The sequence below is a fragment of the Cheilinus undulatus genome, linkage group 1 (genome assembly GCF_018320785.1).
Source record: "Cheilinus undulatus linkage group 1, ASM1832078v1, whole genome shotgun sequence".
Taxonomy (NCBI): domain Eukaryota; kingdom Metazoa; phylum Chordata; class Actinopteri; order Labriformes; family Labridae; genus Cheilinus; species Cheilinus undulatus.
The window spans coordinates 35,097,148-35,115,163 of record NC_054865.1 but is presented as its reverse complement, the minus strand read 5'-3'; the positions used below and the strand labels follow the sequence as shown (position 1 = coordinate 35,115,163).

Here is an 18,016-nt window from a genome sequence, read left to right as displayed (position 1 = left end):
CCAGCGCTGAATACCTAGAGGTCAGATGTTAACAAACATGGGACCACATTCTGGCCATATCATCAGGCATGTTAAAGCTTCCAGACCTCTGAGGAAAATGGATGTTATGCTTTTGAACAAGGCCTGCAGGAGCTGTCAGGTGATTAGCTAAAAGGGTTGCATTGTCATTAAATAAGGCATAACCTTATTATCCTCATTCATTAGATCATAAGAGTTGATTTAGTGAAATGCAAACAGGACTTAGATAGATTAGATTTTGGCATATTTTGGCCTATAGTTGCTAAATAAATTTAGCAACTATTTTAATGAGAGATGTCATTAAATAAGTTTAACATGGTGATGTCAAATAAATGCACTCTTTTTGGTATAAGAGCGTACATCTATGCAGAGTGTATTTTCTGGAAAATCCATTAAATATACTGACACTGTTTTTGAATGTATGTTTTCTCCACTATTTAAAGCATTATCAGGATTTTGCATGCATAAAAAGTTTATTTTTTCCAACCATTTGGCTGTAAGTGAAAAGTGAGCCCAGCTCCTCCTATGAGCCGCTCCTGTAGATAAGCAGCTCCACCTGTCCCTGCCCGGGGAGGAGGACCCGCCCTGTGAAAGTACAGCACTCAGAGCAGGAGGCACGGAGCAGGGAGGAGGCTGAAATGTGGCCAGACAGGTCTGATGGGAACTCAGAAAGGCACAGAGAGGGAGTCAGAGAGAGAACAGCCTGTCAGTCAGGTGGATATAGAAGCAGTCTGGCTGGAATTAAGACAATGACATATTTGTGTTTGTGTTTCTGAGTGTGACACTGGATGGTACCTGACTGAGAGGGGCCCTGTGGACTCCTAACACCCCCTCTAACACCAGCAGAAGCAGCAGCAAGGCTTGACAGAGTGGAATTTCCCTCCTCTCTCCCCTGGCTGGAGCTGGGGGCAGATGGTCGATCTGAGAGTTTAAGCAGAACTCAGGAAGGAGAGTGAGAGGAAGGGTGGGAGGTGGTCCAGAGAGGGAGAGGAAGACAGGCGAGTTGTGGACAGAAGAGGAGACATGCTTCGCTACGGCTCAGGACGAACTGTTTCCACCACCACCACAACCACAGATGACTCTCCAGAGTCTTCAAGTGAGGTAAGAAGTCCCAGAGATACCAAGGCGCTGAAACTCTCCCCTTTTCTCTCTCTCTTCTCTGCATTGTTTCTCAAACAGCCCAGTGTTTTTCCCTCCCTCTTTGTGACCCTTCTAACTCTGTAACCACTTGTTTCTTGTCTGCCTGCAGAGAGCTGACGTTTCGGAGTGCTTGCTAACTTTTTCTGCTCTCTGATCATGTGAAAGTTCATGTTTGTCAGAGGATGTGTTCACTCACAGGATCATGTAATGGGAGCTGATTGTGCAGGAGGCAGGGCTGTCATGATTATTTGAACAGCTCTCTGATTAAACATGCCTGTCTACTACAGCTTTAAATATATTCCCATTGTTTTCTGCTGAAGAAAAGAGACATTATGGTCAAGAAAAAGTATCCCTCTATGGTGCAACTTCTGCAGATTCTTGGGATACTACCTTAAATAAAGACTTATTCAAAATTTTGGTGCACAACATGGCCAAACAAAGTGGTCACTGTGGTGTCAACATTACGTCCCATGCATCAGTGTAGCACAGTTTCACAGCATTTACATAAACTTTGTTTGTAGTTCTGTTGTCTATAAATAAACCTGAGGTGGTGGGCCGTTCAGGTCTGTGCCATGTGTCAACAGTTTTATTCCTGAGTTTTATTTTCAGTCTGCTCTCCTATCTTTGCTCCAGGTGACATAATGCATCAAATGATTTGCGTGCAGAACATCATTTATTTGCCTTTTGTCTGTTTGTCTTTTTCAGAGGAGGATCAGGCGCCTCAGGTTAACGCTACACGCCGGTGATAATGGAAACAAGGAGGCCAAAACCACAAACTCAGACACAGTGAGTGCTATGTCTCCTATTTAAATTCAAAAGATTAACTGTGCTTCAAGTCTCAGTTGGCAGCCATATTATTGACTTAGATTAAACCTTTTGACAAAATGAACCACCAAAAATATTAAATATACAACCACACACTAAATCCTGCTCTATACTAAAGGATAAGATTGAATTCAGTTATCATTTAAGACAAGAATGAGAAAAATGATGGAGACACTGAGATGTATGTGTTTTATCATCTAGATCAGTTATACAATCATGACAGGAGGGTGTGTGTGATAATGTGTGCACAGCTGTTTTACATTTACTTCAAAGCTCAACCCTGACTCTGTATTGTAAATCTACTTCATACAACGGAGAATATTTTGAATACTTTCACTGTAGAGACAATATATTTGATACCTGGGACACGAAAGAGCTGACAGAGCTCAAGCACTGAGAGCAGATCTGGATTTGCTTATTGAATTACTCTATTAATTGTGTGTATTTTGTGACTTTGGGTAGCATAAATGCTGCAGGCTGTGTGGGTGTTTGCTGTAGGTGGCTCTTTGTTTGTGCTCAGGATATCTAGTTCAGAGTTTGACAGTGAGAAGAACTGGATGTAACTTATTGTTGGCACATTATTATCAGCCTTCTTCTCCATGTAAAGTACAGAACCCTTACAGAAACAGGGTGGTGTGTTTTCTTTATGAACCTTGGCCAAGTATTACCGTGCTCGTCCAATCACCACAACTCCACACACTGAAAGCAAGCCGCTGCTGTAATCTCAGACTGTGTTTCTCTTTGGGAGGGTGTGACCGTGACTATTGGAACTGAGGACAGTCGGGTCAAAAGTGATCACAGAGTGTAGAGGGACACACATGTGCTTGATGACGTGTACTTTTTGTGTGTCTAGTGAGGGTGCTAACTCTCCACCTCTGAGACTTTGCAGCATTTTGCCTTTGTGCAGACATTAGCATGTCAGCTAAATGATAGTTTTCACAGGCAATATCAAGCAAAATCAATAACTGTATGGAAAACAGAAGAGTGAAAATTAACAGTAGATAAAGGAACATTAAAAGTAGTTTTCATATGAGCCATAGAGCTGAATAACACTTTTGTTTGTGTTCATGATAAAGAGGAGCTAACTGTTAGCTTATCTTAGAATAAAATATAGAAACAATGCCAACTCATGTCTATTCAAAGGCAGCAAAATCTGCCTTATTTATTATGATGTTATGGTATTGGGGTTTTTTAGTCCTAAAAGCATGAATAAAATGACTACAGTGCTCTGAGAGATAGCAATGAGCTGGTAGTTAGCTTAAAGACAAAATGTGTTAGCTTTTGACAGAGCCTGCCTAAATATTCTTTTGTTTATAGTTTTAATGATAAACCATCGGCTGCTAGTGGTAGCTTCATGGTTACTGCACAGAAATTAAACTGTATAATTAACTCCCTTATGTCAAGGGCAAAAAAATTATGTATAATTATGTACATGATGCAGCGGTGAAGGTTCAATCCCGCCATCATGAAATAGTCTTGTTTTGACTGGCGACTATCTGTAGTTAGCTTATAGATGCTAACTGACAAAATGTGATTTCTTTGGCCAGAGTCAGACTAGTTTATGTCCTTTTTACAGTTATGCTAAGCTAAACTAAGCTAACTAGCTGCTAGTGTTGGCTTCTTCTTAACTGATTGCTATGAACAGTCCTTTTCTTCTCTCAGTAAGTAAACGTTCTACCAAAAGATGTAGAGTTCTTTAATGTAGGATTCAAAATTCTCCAAAGACATGAAATAAATATCAGGATAAATCATATGAAATGTTATTAAAATTGGGCTGTGTAAAATATAGCACTGCTGGCATCAAATTTAACGTTATTGTGCAGTCCTGAAATTATCTCAAATACAAACTAAAAAAGTTATTATTGTGCAATGAAAGGCAGTCAAGGCCAACCACAAGGGGAGATAAAGGGGAGTGCTTTCTGGGGCCCAGTAAAATGAGGGGTCCCAACACCCTTTCCTTAAAACAGAATGACCTTTGTTTTAGGTGATGCTGTCAATGTGGATGGACACACTGAAGTAATCTACTCAGGACGTGATGTCAGATATCAGGATGCCAGAAAATTAAGTAAAAGAAACTGTGACAACTTTAGTGGAAAAATAAATAGTTAGGTGAAAAGTGGCAAAAATGGGTTAAAAGCGTCTAGAAATGAAGTTACTGGCAAAACTTGTTTTAAAGTGGAAAAAAGACATTGGGATATAAGTTAAAAAGTCAAAAATTGGCAGAAATTGGATTAAATTTGCAAAAATTGACAAGAATGTTCTATTAGTGGCAAAAAGTGGTTTACGTGGATTCACAGTGATGAAGATGGTCCTAAAAAGGTGGCAAAAATGGATTAAAAGTGGTAAAAAAAAAAAAAAGGCCACCAAAATGGGTTAAAAGTGTATGGGCACAAATTTGTCAAACATGGCAAAAAACGTAGTGAAAATGGGTTAAAAGTTGCAAAAATGGATAGAAAAAGTGGTGAAAATCATTTAAAAAGTGGCCCAATTAAACGATTATGTCTTTAAATCAAACTTAAAAATGCATTTTTACTCCCTGGCGCTCGGCTCCGTTTGAGGATTTGCTTTTTAATCCATTCTGTTTTTATTGATTCATTTGTGTCCTCCCGTTTCTACTTTGGTCCTGCGTCTGTGTTTTATTGTTTGTGTTTTATTGTTTGTTTTATTGTTTTTAATTTTTACTGTACAGCACTTTGGTCAGCATTTAGTTGTTTTTAAATGTGCTTTATAAATAAATTTGGATTGGAAATAGACTCAACGATACCCTGACATACGAGGATATAAGAGGAAACTGAAGGGAATTATCAGACTTCGAGAGGTTAAGAACTGACTTGTCCGTGCCCTCTTCACCTGCTCATTATGTATTATTTGCAAGTGCAGCTGAAATTGCTTGGAAATGTAATGCTGTTGTTGTTGCAAAACATTCAATTCAAATAGCAGCAAAGCACTCAACAGTGACACAGTGTTGTACAGGCCTGATGTAACAGGGTAGTTTTTTATTTCATCAGTTTAAGCTTCAATTTCCTTTAGGGCCGATGACTTATAAGAAAATCCTTCTCGTTTGTTTGATCTTTGATCTTAGATCTCAGTCATCTGCAGGAAAGGTCAAATAAAGGCCAGTCTCTTTTTTTAAACGTTTATCATGGTAATGCTGTAGTGAAAGCAACACAGGGGGAAGGGCTGACCTAAAGTTAATCAAGAAGGAAGGAAATGACAGAAACTTCCTCGGACAGAGATACTTTGTCTCAGAAGGAGCACTGGTTAAAGTGGTTGTTCACCATGAAATTAGAAGGGGTGTGTTCTGCAACCTGACACATCATGGACACAATCCAACCCATCACTCTGGCCTAGATGACACACAAACAAAGGACTTAGACACACATATGGATGTCTCTTCACCTTCATCATTGGATTTCATCTGCACAATGGCTGAAAGTTTTTTCAAAGTGAACATGATTCAGCCAAATGAGTGACTTGAGAGGGCCTTTGTGTGGTGATTTCAAGAACAACTTTAATGTTTGTGTCAGTAATAAGGAGCTAATCTAGTCAGTTTAAGCCATCACAATGCAATCATGTGACACTCATGTGCAACAAGCAAATATATTTGACAATGTGCTGACATATACTCTTTGCAAACTAGTGCCTTAGATAGCATCACAAGTTTACTTTAAAGCAGCACATGATGCTTTTAAAGGGCACTTATCAAATTATTGCTGTTTTCTTCATCTAAATACTGTTTCAGCTTCAAAAAGCAGGTTAACATTGTCCTCCAGTGTGCTCAGACATAGTCATTGTAAAATTCAAAGCAGCCTGTGAGGCATTGTTATGGTGAGTGTTCACAAGAGGAGGCTGCTGTGTTGTTTAAACATAAAGATAGCTGTTCCTCCCTCCCGTCTGCTGGAATTCACATCCGCCTATGAGCGCGGGCCTCCAATGTTTCTCAACAGCACGTCCTCTGTAGATGAAGTGGTGAAGAAATGTGAGGCTGGGCTCCATCCACGAGACTACAGAGATGTCTTTGTTCATGTCTCTCCTCGCTCTTATCTCTGTGAGAGGCTGAGACTGACGCCTCTTTCTACTAGTAAGCTGGACTCACTGCATGTTTAGGATGTACAATATGCATGGATGTATGTAAGTATGTATGTATGTATGTATGTATGTTTTTTATGTATGTTTGCACGTATGTATTTATGAGTATGCATTCACAGTATTGTGCAGGTATTTAAGGCATGTTTAGGCCAACAATTGAGGCAGAAGTAAGACATAGATGTAGTGAGTAAGCATTCTGAGGGAACCATCGTGTGGGAAGGAGGATTGACACGACCTCAGTCATGCTCTGGATGTCCTTGCATTACCAGGGGCATGGGAAAACAATCTGTTGAGAAACTAAACAAAGTTCACACCTTTAAAGCAGATTCAGGGGTGTATGTAGTGAGTTAACAGAGCCTGGGGCAGGAAGTAGGCAATGAGCCCCTGGTTGTGCTGTGGCTGTCCCAAGGGCCCTAAAACTGCCAGTGGTCTCCAGGCAAATTACCAGGGATGAAAAGGCTGGGACAAAAGAGTTACCTTGTGTCAACATGTGTCAAGCTAGACTCTGATCTCCCTTTAGCACCTTATAGACCTAAAACTTATGCACACGACTGTATTTGTATAAATGTATGTATGTATATTAGGGATGCATAGCATCATCAGTATGGTATCTGTATCAGCAGATATGAAAGGGGTTTGGCTGCAGATTTCATCTGAGACACCGTAATCAACAAAAAAAAAAACTGAAATAGAATTGGATTAAATTTCCGTTTAGGGTTAGGTTAAGGGTTAAGATACCAAAAGAAACCTGATTACAAAAGCCAAATAAAGCCAAGTTAACAGTCTGCTTACAGGAAAAAATGTAGTCCTCCATGAAAACATTCTAATGTAGCTGTTATGTATGTTAACTGTGTAAGCTATGTAAAGAATGGAGCTATGTAGCTAATATAGATAACATAATAATGTAGCTAAAGCTAAGCTCAAAGGGCCTATGTGTATGTTATCAACGTAGCTATGTTAAGTTTAGCTATGTTTGCTAAAGCTCAAGTTGCTAAAACTAAATGAGCTACATTGGCTTATGTAGCAATATTAATTACATAGCTAGCAAAGCTATGTTGGCTTCAGCTAGAGTTAACGAAGCTAAAGCGAGTCACCATTCGAGTAACCATTTCTAAAATGGATCTAATTTATTATTTAATCATGGATTAGACGTTTGACCTTTTACTCTGTTTTATTTGTGAAGTGTTGCTTCTTTATTTTATTTTTTGGGGCTTTTCATGCCTTTGTTTTATAGAGGAGGACAGTGGATAGAGTTGGAAATGGGACAGAGACATTCGGTAAAGGGCCACAGGCCAGATTAAAACCTGGGCTGCCCGCATACATGGGTAGCGCCTTAGACCACTAGGCTATCTGTGTGCCCCATGAAGGGTTGCTTCATCTGTAATCTTTATAATGTGGTTATTTCATTAATGTAACAGCCAGACTTTGTTTATGTGTAAATATATTAATATATAAATAATATGAAAATAATATATAAATATATAGAAAACTGGAAATATGTTGTACTGGCAAATTACTTCTGTTTTGAATTATAGCCTACGGTGTATTGGATGAATGGACTATGAGAGTGGCTGTCAGAGATTAACGGTCTGCAGTCACACTGTCTTGGCAGATGTTAGTCTTAAAAGGTAAATATTGGTATCAGCAGATTAGAACATTTCCTGTTAATATTTAAATATATCAGCTGTAAATATTGTCCACATGTAAAAACAAGTTTGTGGAGTTTTTAGGCAGGACCAACAGATCTACTTCAGCTGAAGTCTTTTTCTTTGTTAAACCCTAAACATTAAAGTGTGTTTTTAGGACAGAAGTTGTAAGTCTGAACTACATTTGCATATCAGTAAGATTTTCCCAGACTTGAAAGCTGTGGCGCATTTGTGATAACCAAAACCTTGGGGCTCATCCAAATCATCAATCAAATGAGTCTTATCACCGCATTAGACTTAAATCAAGTATTTCTTGATGTTTTGTTTTTTTTTATTATAAATGATATAAAGTAGGCCTTGAGAAAAGCGATCTAATAGTCCACATTTTACACACCTTTTACAAATTATCAGAGCAACAAAATCAGTAGTGATTAAATACTTCAATGGGGGGGTGTCTCCTTATTGTTGTACATGACCTCTTGCAGCACAATTGCTGGCCATAAGGAACTACTCTAAGCACTAGGTATAGTATCTAAAATAAAAAAAAAATCAGAAATGTCTGCGGCTTTAAGTATATAAATAGAACAGAATAACGGGAAAATCCACAAAAAAAAGACATCTGAAAAATGTTAGTGAAACAGCAAAATCTTGTTTCTCAGCTTGTCTTTCTGAAGCCCACTTTTTCTGCATATAACCTCAACAATAACAGACAAGGGAGTATTACTGTGTCAGAGTCTTCACTGATTATAGGTTTTCTACTCTGAGAAAAGTTAGCACCAAATGCTAGCTCTGTTTTTTTAGCTGCTTGAACTCTCCATGGTCAGTAAGCAAATTAAATGACTTGCATCTCCAACTGCAATCTTGAATATATGTCGTTTTTTTCTGTCCTTTAGGGGGAGAAGGACGTCAGTGCGGCCTGGAAGAAGAAAAATGGGATGATCCAAAGAGAGAGGCCAGCTGGCAGGGAGTCACCTCAGCAGGTAACACATGCATCCACAACATGAGTAATAGGCATGGCAGTGTTAGCATGGGTTTCTCTGATGCCCCTCTGTATAACATGTTTGTGTGCATGCACCTTCAGGCTATCATTAATAATGTATCCATAGATATTCAGCATGAGCAGATGCCTGTAGGTGACAAAAATAAATGGTCTAAACCTGCTGTCATATGTATATACAAGTATTTCTATACATAAAGTTAATCAAGGATTACCTGCAGCCCTAAAATGAATATGTGTTATATTCAAATTAAACATTTGCCCAGCAGACTCTGGTCTTGAAATATTTATAGGAATTGAATCCCATAGCTTCACAGCTGTAATTTATCTGCACCCATGACTGTTTTTGTCATTTGTTATTTAGCTCCTTTATTGTTTCAAGTGCTGCCCTTCTTCTCTGCTGCTCTGCATCTCTTTTCTAGAGATACAAAAGGCACAAACGGCAGCAGCTCATGTACTGGGTTGCAGAAACATGACACCATCAATACACCCTGCACCTTTTTTTTAACTGTGTGTTCCCAGCCTCTTGTTTCCAGAGGTCAGCAGTAGCAGCAATGCTGGAAATGCCCTATAAAGTGCACATATGCAGGCATATCATCCGCTCACAAACACGTGTGACGTACTTGAGAGTGTGCATGATGAAACGAAGAAGCAGATACACAAACACAGTGCCAGTATAAGTCAGCCTGAGTGCATACTGGCTATGGTAACCTGACCGCAGTTGATCCTGTCTCCCTCAGCACCTCGGGGACATGACCAATGGGGCGCCAGAGACCTCGCTGCAGCATCATGGACCCAAAGTGTATGGGATCGTGCAGAGGACGGGCTCGGACAGACAGCAGGAGGTGATGGCGCGGGAGTGGACAGTCAGTCACCTTCAGGATGAGATGAGATACATCCGGGAGGTGAGTGCAAACATGGCCTCAGGTCAACACTTCATTGTTTTGTGGGGCTAATATCTTTATTTTGTATGGTGTTTTCTGTATTTTGAAGAAGTAATAACTGTATTTTGTGAGGATAATGTATGTGTGTTTATAGGTGAGAGATTCTCTGGAGAAGGTGAGAGAGAGGATGTATGGGCAGTTCGGAGGAATGCAGCAATCAATGCAGAAGCTCTCACAGGAAATCAGGGTAATGTAATACCATATGACCAGTCAAATCCCCATCATCAAACTGCAGGCTGTGAGTAGAATGAACATGCAGCTTGTCTCCATTTGTGTCTTCAGGCTGCTAATGCCCATCGGAGGAGCCTAGAGTCAGAGGTGAGGATCCGGACGCAGGCCATGGAGAGCTTTGATCAGATGAACAACTCGCTCATATCTGCAAACATCGGCCTGCAGGTAACAAATCAATCTCAGTAGACCCTCAATGATCTTCATGAGAGGAAGTCAAATGTTTCCTTTTCCTTTGCAGAAATCCCTTCTGGAGAACTGCCAGAGCAGAGTGGACAAGAGGGATGAGGTGAAGAATTTGCGGAGCACTTATGATAAAGCACAAGAGAAACTCAGAGACAGGGAGAGGGAGCTGGCAGCTGCACAGGCTGAGAACGAGACTTTGAGACTGCAGGTGATTCATCTTTCTATGTATACACTCACACACCCTTACGTAACAAAAACTATGAAAACATTAAAGGTAAAGGTTTTATTCCTCCAAGTCACAGTCAAGACCTTAAATGACATGTGTAGTTGCTCCATTTTCTGTTAAGGAATGAAAAGAAAAGAGGGAAAGTAATTCAGATTTTATGGAATTGTTTTTACCAGACAAAACATCAGCTGCATCTGTTTATCTGGTATCAAAATAGAATAATCAGCCAAGCAAAAGTTTATTATTTCTGCTTTGCTGTGAACCATCCAGGTGGAGTCTGCACGGGAGGCCAGCACTCAGGCTCTGCAGGAGCTTTCAGCAAAGCTACAGCGCGAGTATGAGGAAAAACTTCAGGAGGAACAACGGAAACACAGGGAGGAAATTGAAAACCTACAGGTCTGCATTCTTTTCTTCTTATTCACAAAGTCTCACCACTGTATAACAAAGCCTAAACACTGAAACCTGGAGTCACAAGGTTATTGTTGGATGACGTTTTGAATGTTTTTAGATGTGACACCCTTTGCAGGGATTATGATGTAGCTTGAGAGAAGATGATGAACTCGATTAGCCATTTAAGAAGCATTCAAACACATTTCTGTTACTCAGGCACAACTGGACGAGTACATCAGGCGATTAGAGGAGGCAGAGAAGAACATCAAAATTGCAGAGGCTAAGATTGCTGAGAGGGACAAGAGGATCCTTGAAGTGGAGCGACTATTAGACTGCATGGGAAAGGTAAAGCAGTATTTTTACACAATAAAGCTACATTCTGTATTCCAGCTACATTCCTTGCTAGTAATAAACGGTCATTGCATTTATAGGAAAAGAGTCATCTCAACCAGAAGCTGCAAGACTGTGAGCAGCGTCTCCGCTTGTTGGAGCTAACAGACAAAACAGATGCTACAGTAGTCAAGAGGTACAAGAAGGATGTCTACATTTTTGCAGCTTTTATCTACCCATCAGTCTTTATTATTACACTGAGTTTACTTATATGGGTTGTTAAGGAGTTTTACCCGAATATGTTAAGTTCTTTATTCTTGACTTCCCCCCAGGATTAATAAAGTTTATGTCTACCCATCTACCTGATTGAATAGAAAGCTTTGAAAAAGATTGTATAAGGACTTTCATTGTTCTAGTTTGAACTAGTGTCTCATAGTCATGCCTCCTCTAGGTATCAAATCATTGGACAGTAAAAGTACAGTGGTGGGTCAGTATTGTTTATATTCTAGAAAGCAAAGGCCATAATTTGCCGGTGTAACGCATTTCCAGTTTTATATGTTTTTCTAATTCAACTTTATTCAATAAACAAAGTCTGGCAGTTGCATTGATGAAATAACTACATTTTGAACATAACAGACTAAGAAACATTTTATGAATTAAACTGAGAAAACGGTCAGCTGTCTAATCAGGATTAAATTATGCATAGATCCATTTTAGAAGTAGTTATTTTCCCTGGTGGCTCACTTTAGCTTTGTTAGCTAACATAGCTACACTAGCTAAGTAGTTATTGTTTCTACATAAGCCAATGTAGCTGAGTTGGTTTAAGCAATGTGAGCTTTCGGAAAAAGAAACTAAAGCTACCATAACTATGTAAGTAATATATCTACATGATTTGCATGGATGCTTTATGAGCTTAGCTTTAGCTACATTAACTATGTAGCTACATTAGCCACATAGCTCATAGCTATCTATCCATAGCTGAGTTAGCTTTATCAATTTGAGCTTTAGCCAACTCAGCTAAAGCTAACTTAGCTGCACAAATGATGTAGATCGGGGCTTACATAGCTGCTTTGTGAGCTTAGCTTGAGCTACGTTAAGCTGGGTGTACACTGTGTGATTTTCCTGTGATTCAGCCACAAATTTTGAGTCGCACGATTCGCTCTGAAGTTCAGCGACTTTCAGTCAGATCGGGCAGCATTTGTTGTGCTTTGTACAGGGGCGTACGACAGCCGACCACAGCCTAACTACAACCCCACAACCTGCTCCTGACTGGTCGGAAGGATTTCTGGCATGTTTGATATTTTGGTCATACATATCAGACACTTTACTGTGAGAGCAGAAACGCAAGCAGAATAAATAACTTTGGGGGATTGTTTTCCTTTGTAAACTGTCAGACAACGTCCTAAATTACCATGACAACAGCTAGAATGATTTTCTGATGCAGGCCCGCTATGATAAAGGTAATAAATGAGCAGGAAATATTCCTATCCGCCGACCTGCAGCTGGCACGGATGGTGATGCCGTTTGTGTGTGTGAGACAGAGGGAGAGAGAGGGAGAGCACGAGAGAGAGAAAGAGAAGGTGGTAGAGATAGAGGGGCGAGAGAGAGCATATGACTGGCAACACTTCACTCTCAGTGTGTGAGACTTTTTAAAAAGGAAACTCTGCTGGTTTCTGTCACAGTGCAACTTCAGTCGCGCAGTGTGAGCACTCAGGTCGTGCACGACCGTCAGTGTAACCACACAACTTGTGCGCGATGGTCGTGCTTCGTAAACGATTCAGTCACACAGTATGAGATTACATTCTGCCATTACTGTCATATGGTCGGCTTGAAATGGCACAGCGTATACCCGACTTTAGCAATGTAACTGTGTTAGCTACATGGCTTACACAGCTAGTGTAGCCGTGTAAGCTATGCTGACTGCTTTGGAATATTTTCATGGAGGACAACTTTTTTTCCTGTTAGCAGACTGTTTACTTGTCTGTATTCTATATTTTGTAATCAGTTTTTGCATGACAAGTTTATACCTTTAACTATTTTGTGTCCTAACCCTCACCTTAACCCTAAACAGAAGTTTAATCCAATTTATATCTAAAGTTTTAGTGTGTATATCTATTTTTAGAAATACAGTGTCTTTAATGAAAGGTCTATGAGAGCGGCCATCAGAAATGGATGATCTGCGGACAGGTTGTCCTGAGAAATTCCTTAGGTGTTTTTGAGATATTGCTGAACTATGACAGAATTTGATATTTACAAGTAAGGGGTGCACATGAGCCCTTGACATTGACGTTTGACCTCCAGAATCTTATCAGTTCATTCTTGAGTTGGAATGAAATTTTTTGAAAAGTCTGAAGAGAATCTTTCAAAGCATTTTGGAGATATATTTACAAGAATGTCCATGACAGCCAGAAAACACGATCCCTCTGGCCTCAGATGTTGCTGGTGTGGAAGCATAAAAAGTGTCAGTTTTGTTACATAGTTGATCAGCACTTGTACCATTTACCTGTTCATGAAAGTTGCAAATAGATCTGTGTGTTTCAGTCCTTTCTCCCTGTCTAAAGTCTATAATCCCTGATCTGGAAAGCATCTGACCTGGCTGTCCATTCCCACATAATACAAAAGCATAGATTCATACAGTACCTGTGACAGTGTTGAACTGCATGCTGGTCTTGTTTAGGTCCAAAGAGCTCCAGGCTGAGGCTGTGGATCTCCGTGAGAGGATCAAACACTTGAATGACATGGTGTTCTGCCAGCAAAGAAAAGTCAAAGGAATGATTGAAGAGGTAAACAGAATTTATTGTTCTCTTTTAAAACCCATTTAGCTCTCTGTTCTGCTTGTGTTTTGATACTGGGTGTGGCTGAAAAGCATGAGATTTCTTAAGTTTGTTTACAAGTCTGAGTATGGACGAATGCAGTGCACACAGGGGATATAAAACTTCATATGACGTAGAGTGAATAAAGGGTGTGGTGTTTTGCTGTTAGCTTAAAGGTTAAGATTCATACATGTAATCTAGGGTTTAAGGGTTTAGTGATTAAAGAGCATTATTAGAGCTATGGATGTTCTCTGTGAGTTTGTAACTCACTTTTTCCCACAGAGAAGTTTTGTTGTATATATACAGCTTCCATCATGACTAAGAAGGCAAGGAGTTTATTTATAAAGCACAACTCATACAGGCCAATCTAAAGTGCTCTACAGGGTTAGAAAATGAACATTAGGGATGGTAAATAGACTTCAGTTTGGAGTGGACTGGGACTGAACTGAGCACTTTAGTTGATTGCTTTTGTGTTTTGCTTTTTCTTCAAAGTAATAAGAGATTACAGACAGTACTTTTTACCAATTTTACCACTTGGCTTTAATAAACTGTGCAGAAGTAAAATATTCCTATCCATGTAATTCAGTGTTGTCTTTTTAAAATCTGTGAAGGTCGGCTCTCTGCGGTCTCAGGTCGCTCAGAAGGATATGTTCATCTCAGAGCTACTGGACAGAATAGCAATTGTGGAGTGTGAGGTAAGACAAATAAATCAGCTGTGTGCTTTTCACTGCATTTTTTTTTATTTCATGGTGTGGTGTGGTCTATTGCATGGCTAGAGTTGAAGATCCTTGGGTTGCTGACTGCTGAATCACCTGTGCTTTCAATGATGTCTGTGTGGTTTCCTTGTGTCACTGCACCTATCGAATCACTTTGCATGTATCTGACCTGACACTGTTGTTTCATCTTTCCTTTTCCTAGAATAATGAATTAGAAGACAAGCTGAAGTATTTTATGTCCACACAGAATAGGCCGAGAGATGTTTTGGAAACCAGGGAGATAGGATTAGGCTGCGATCTGCCCCCCAGGTAAGAAGCAGAGATGGGGACACACGCTAGCAGAATACTGTGATATTTGGTGCTTTGTTTTTGAGGCGTTTCATCCCTCTGATGTCTCAATGTGAATCTGCAGACGTGAAGCACAAAGGCATGATGTTGAGCCTCCTGTTCAGAGCGAACCATCCCATCTCTATCCCATAAATCACCCTCCACCTGCTCACCCTCCACCACCTTTGAAACTTCCATCACTAACCGAAGCTCCATCTCCACCCTCATCACCTACCCATCCTTCATCTCCTAATCAGCTCTCACCACCACCATCTCTACCAAAGCCTTCATCACCATCTCTACCAAAACCCTCATCACAACCTCAACCTCCATCTACGACATCTCCCACACAACCCTCACCCCCTGATCTCTCACCATCCTCCATAGATCCTCCATCCCATTCACCTCCTATTCAACATCCATCTCTCTACCTTACATCACCCATCAAACCCAGGACGTTCAGGTCTAGTAACCCTCCGCCCAGCAGGCTGGAGTCCAGTTTACTGAGGTACTCTCCTGTCGAGTACAGCCGCTTTCTACAGTCCAACCCTACAGTAACAAGTGGGACATTCCCCTACACCCACAGGTCTGAGTCTGAGTCTGAGCCTGGTGAGGGTGCAGTCCAGTCCAGAGATGAAGTGGATGGAGAGACAGACACAAACACTAGAACAGGTCCAGGGGAATCCACCTCACCTTCCTCCTCTCCTCAGCCAAGATCAAGAGCACCTCAGGCTTACACGCCATTCATGAAACTCATGGAAATAACAGCAAAGATTAACATAGAGTGAGCTCAGAGCAATATTAAGATGTTTTTGGGAATGCACGTTCCAGTGGAGATGTCATAGAGCTTTCATTAGTGATGGAAATAATTAGCTAATTTAACAAAAGGTTAGCTTTGCTCTAACAACTTAAAAACCTCACAAATATACATGTTGAATTTAATTTGTTAAATCTGTAAAAGACACAAACAGCGGTTCTCTTTTACATTTGGTTACCCTTAGGACTATTTCTAACCTGGGAGTGGTCACTTCCCAGATTAGACTGTGAGAACTAGCGAGTAATTTAAACCCTGTAAAAAAGTGAATTGTGGTTTTTACACTTAGATTTAATTCATCAAACAAATAATGTGTTTGGTAGATTATTTCCTGTAAAGCGTCCTTGGGTTTCTTGAAAGGCGCTATATAAATTCAAGATATTATTATTATTATTATTATTATTATTTCTTTGTTGTAACAATGCTTCTTGGCAATGTATTTTATACAGTTCCTTTTCACTCCCAAATTCACGAGGTAGACTCTGGTAAATCCTGTGCCAATCAGGCACCGGGGGTACCAGAAGCTCAAAACAAGAGTCAATAGTAACAGCAACATAAGATATTTGGCAGAGCAGATTTGGCAAATTTTTTCATGGGTGCCACTCTTATACTCAGCTCTGCTGCTCATCCCACAAATGCATGTACCTTACAAATGTGCTACCTATTACAAGGGAAATAAACAGGCCAATAACTTAAGATTTATTGCTAAGAAGCATTGTTACAACAAAGAAATAATCTACCATACTATTTTCAAGTAGGAAGTTGTTTAAAGCAAGTGGGTTTCCCTTGTTTCAGTCTTTGCGCTAAGCTCAGCTCAACCATCTGTTAGCTTAGCAGACCTTAATCTACCATCCAATGCTCCACTAGGAGGGAAAAAAAACAAAAAAGTTTGCTCTTTTTTACTTGGAAGTTGCTTGAGAGTTAATACATCTGGACATTTTATTGTACAACACTTTCATGTGTTCATGAGTGTGGTACGTTTGCTTTCTTAAGGTCCTGAACTGTTTATATCATTATCTCAGGATAACACTAATTTCCTGTGATAACAACTCCATTTTCCAATAAGAAAGTCAGAGTCATTTTTCTTCAGATAACTAGATAAATAAACCAGAAAATCAGTTAGTATCACAAAAAATGATTTTAATAAAAATGGATTGATGCATGTCTGCTCAGGGCTTCTCTTTTATGAACATCTCTTTAAACTTTTCGAACAAAAATATGAACGAAAATCCAAAAATATCAAGCAGTTACTTAAACACTCAGTCTAATTTTCCCTGTTGAGTGTTTGCTATTTTATTGTTGTTTATTTTGAATCAATCCAAAGCTGACTTTTTGAAGTTGACCATACAATGAAGAATACGACCCTGGATCATGTAATAAGTCTTTATAGGTTTTCAGCCTATGTTTGCACACGGCACTATTAACGCTAATGCTTTGCAAGGGTGTAAATAATCTTCTGATCTGTAAAAAAAATTGTGAAAAATGTTTTGAAGGATGTTTGTTTTGTTTACAATGAATGTAGCCTACTTGTATTGCTCCAGTTTTGTATGAAGGTTTAGGTTATTGTGTGTATTTTCCTATCATTTTATACTGGCTCTGTACAAATTAAATGAAAACTATTTTCTTATTGTCACATTATGTACAAAATATTTATTAATATGCATTGTGCCTTTATGGACAGCCTTCAGTCTGATCCTGGTGGTAGAAATGGTTCTCTTTAAACTGGCGACAGGGTTACATGATATCACGTAATGAAGTACATTTCTCTTCTATTGATAGAACTGTCCAATTACTTTAAAGATATTAATCAACCTGATTAAGGTGACTGCCATTCCTGAGCCACAGGCACTTGAGTATTATCCAGCTGTCTCTGAACTGCCACAACTGTGTTTGAAAACTCTATGAAGTGCCTTTTCCTTGACGATACATATCAAGAGGCCAGAGTGTGTTTGGATAATAAAAACTTTACTGTATAATTAACCAGACATCCTCATTGTGTCTAAAGATGACCACACAGACATATTTTACAGCCTTATTCTAAAAACCAGAATAGGAAACACATAGAAGAATATCTGAATTTGTTCATTTGTCTTCCTTTTCTTGTCATTAAACTGTATAATCTCACATATATATCTCACATACACACTAATCACAACATAAAGTTCTTGATAAGATGCAAAAGCTCATTGGCACCATATTTTTGGGGACTTTTTTCCTAGTATTTGGTTCAAAGCTGCTTTTTCTGCAGCAAATCATCCTACAATACAGTGTCAAGTAGAAAAACTTCACCCAGTGAAACAAAATATTAATTTCAAGTGTGAATGACT

At 39.5% G+C, this 18,016-nt stretch overlaps 1 protein-coding gene across 3 annotated transcripts; it reads left to right on the top strand.

The window, feature by feature from the left end:
* The first annotated feature begins 639 nt into the window (after positions 1-639).
* LOC121510865 (myocardial zonula adherens protein) lies at positions 640-17,647 on the top strand. Of its 3 annotated transcripts, none has more exons than XM_041789189.1 (14): positions 640-1,119; positions 1,864-1,944; positions 8,612-8,698; positions 9,456-9,620; positions 9,754-9,846; positions 9,942-10,055; positions 10,129-10,281; positions 10,570-10,695; positions 10,906-11,034; positions 11,121-11,215; positions 13,697-13,802; positions 14,444-14,527; positions 14,796-14,857; positions 14,961-17,647. In XM_041789189.1, the coding sequence occupies exons 1-14, from the start codon at positions 1,042-1,044 to the stop codon at positions 15,661-15,663; spliced, it is 2,076 nt and encodes a 691-aa protein (XP_041645123.1). In that variant the 5' UTR covers positions 640-1,041; the 3' UTR covers positions 15,664-17,647. The 3 variants fall into 3 exon arrangements, with proteins under 3 accessions (XP_041645123.1, XP_041645131.1, XP_041645115.1); XM_041789197.1 differs by having other exon boundaries at positions 14,751-14,857; positions 15,462-17,647; XM_041789181.1 differs by having other exon boundaries at positions 14,751-14,857.
* The last annotated feature ends 369 nt before the right edge of the window (positions 17,648-18,016 follow it).

Bases quoted from the DNA above. Each gene is read 5' to 3' on its own strand.
- LOC121510865 (XM_041789181.1), top strand. From the start codon at position 1,042: ATGCTTCGCTACGGCTCAGGACGAACTGTTTCCACCACCACCACAACC. The intron at 1,120-1,863 runs GTAAGAAGTCCC...TGTCTTTTTCAG, and splicing joins CTCCAGAGTCTTCAAGTGAG to AGGAGGATCAGGCGCCTCAG. The intron at 1,945-8,611 runs GTGAGTGCTATG...TCTGTCCTTTAG, and splicing joins AAACCACAAACTCAGACACA to GGGGAGAAGGACGTCAGTGC.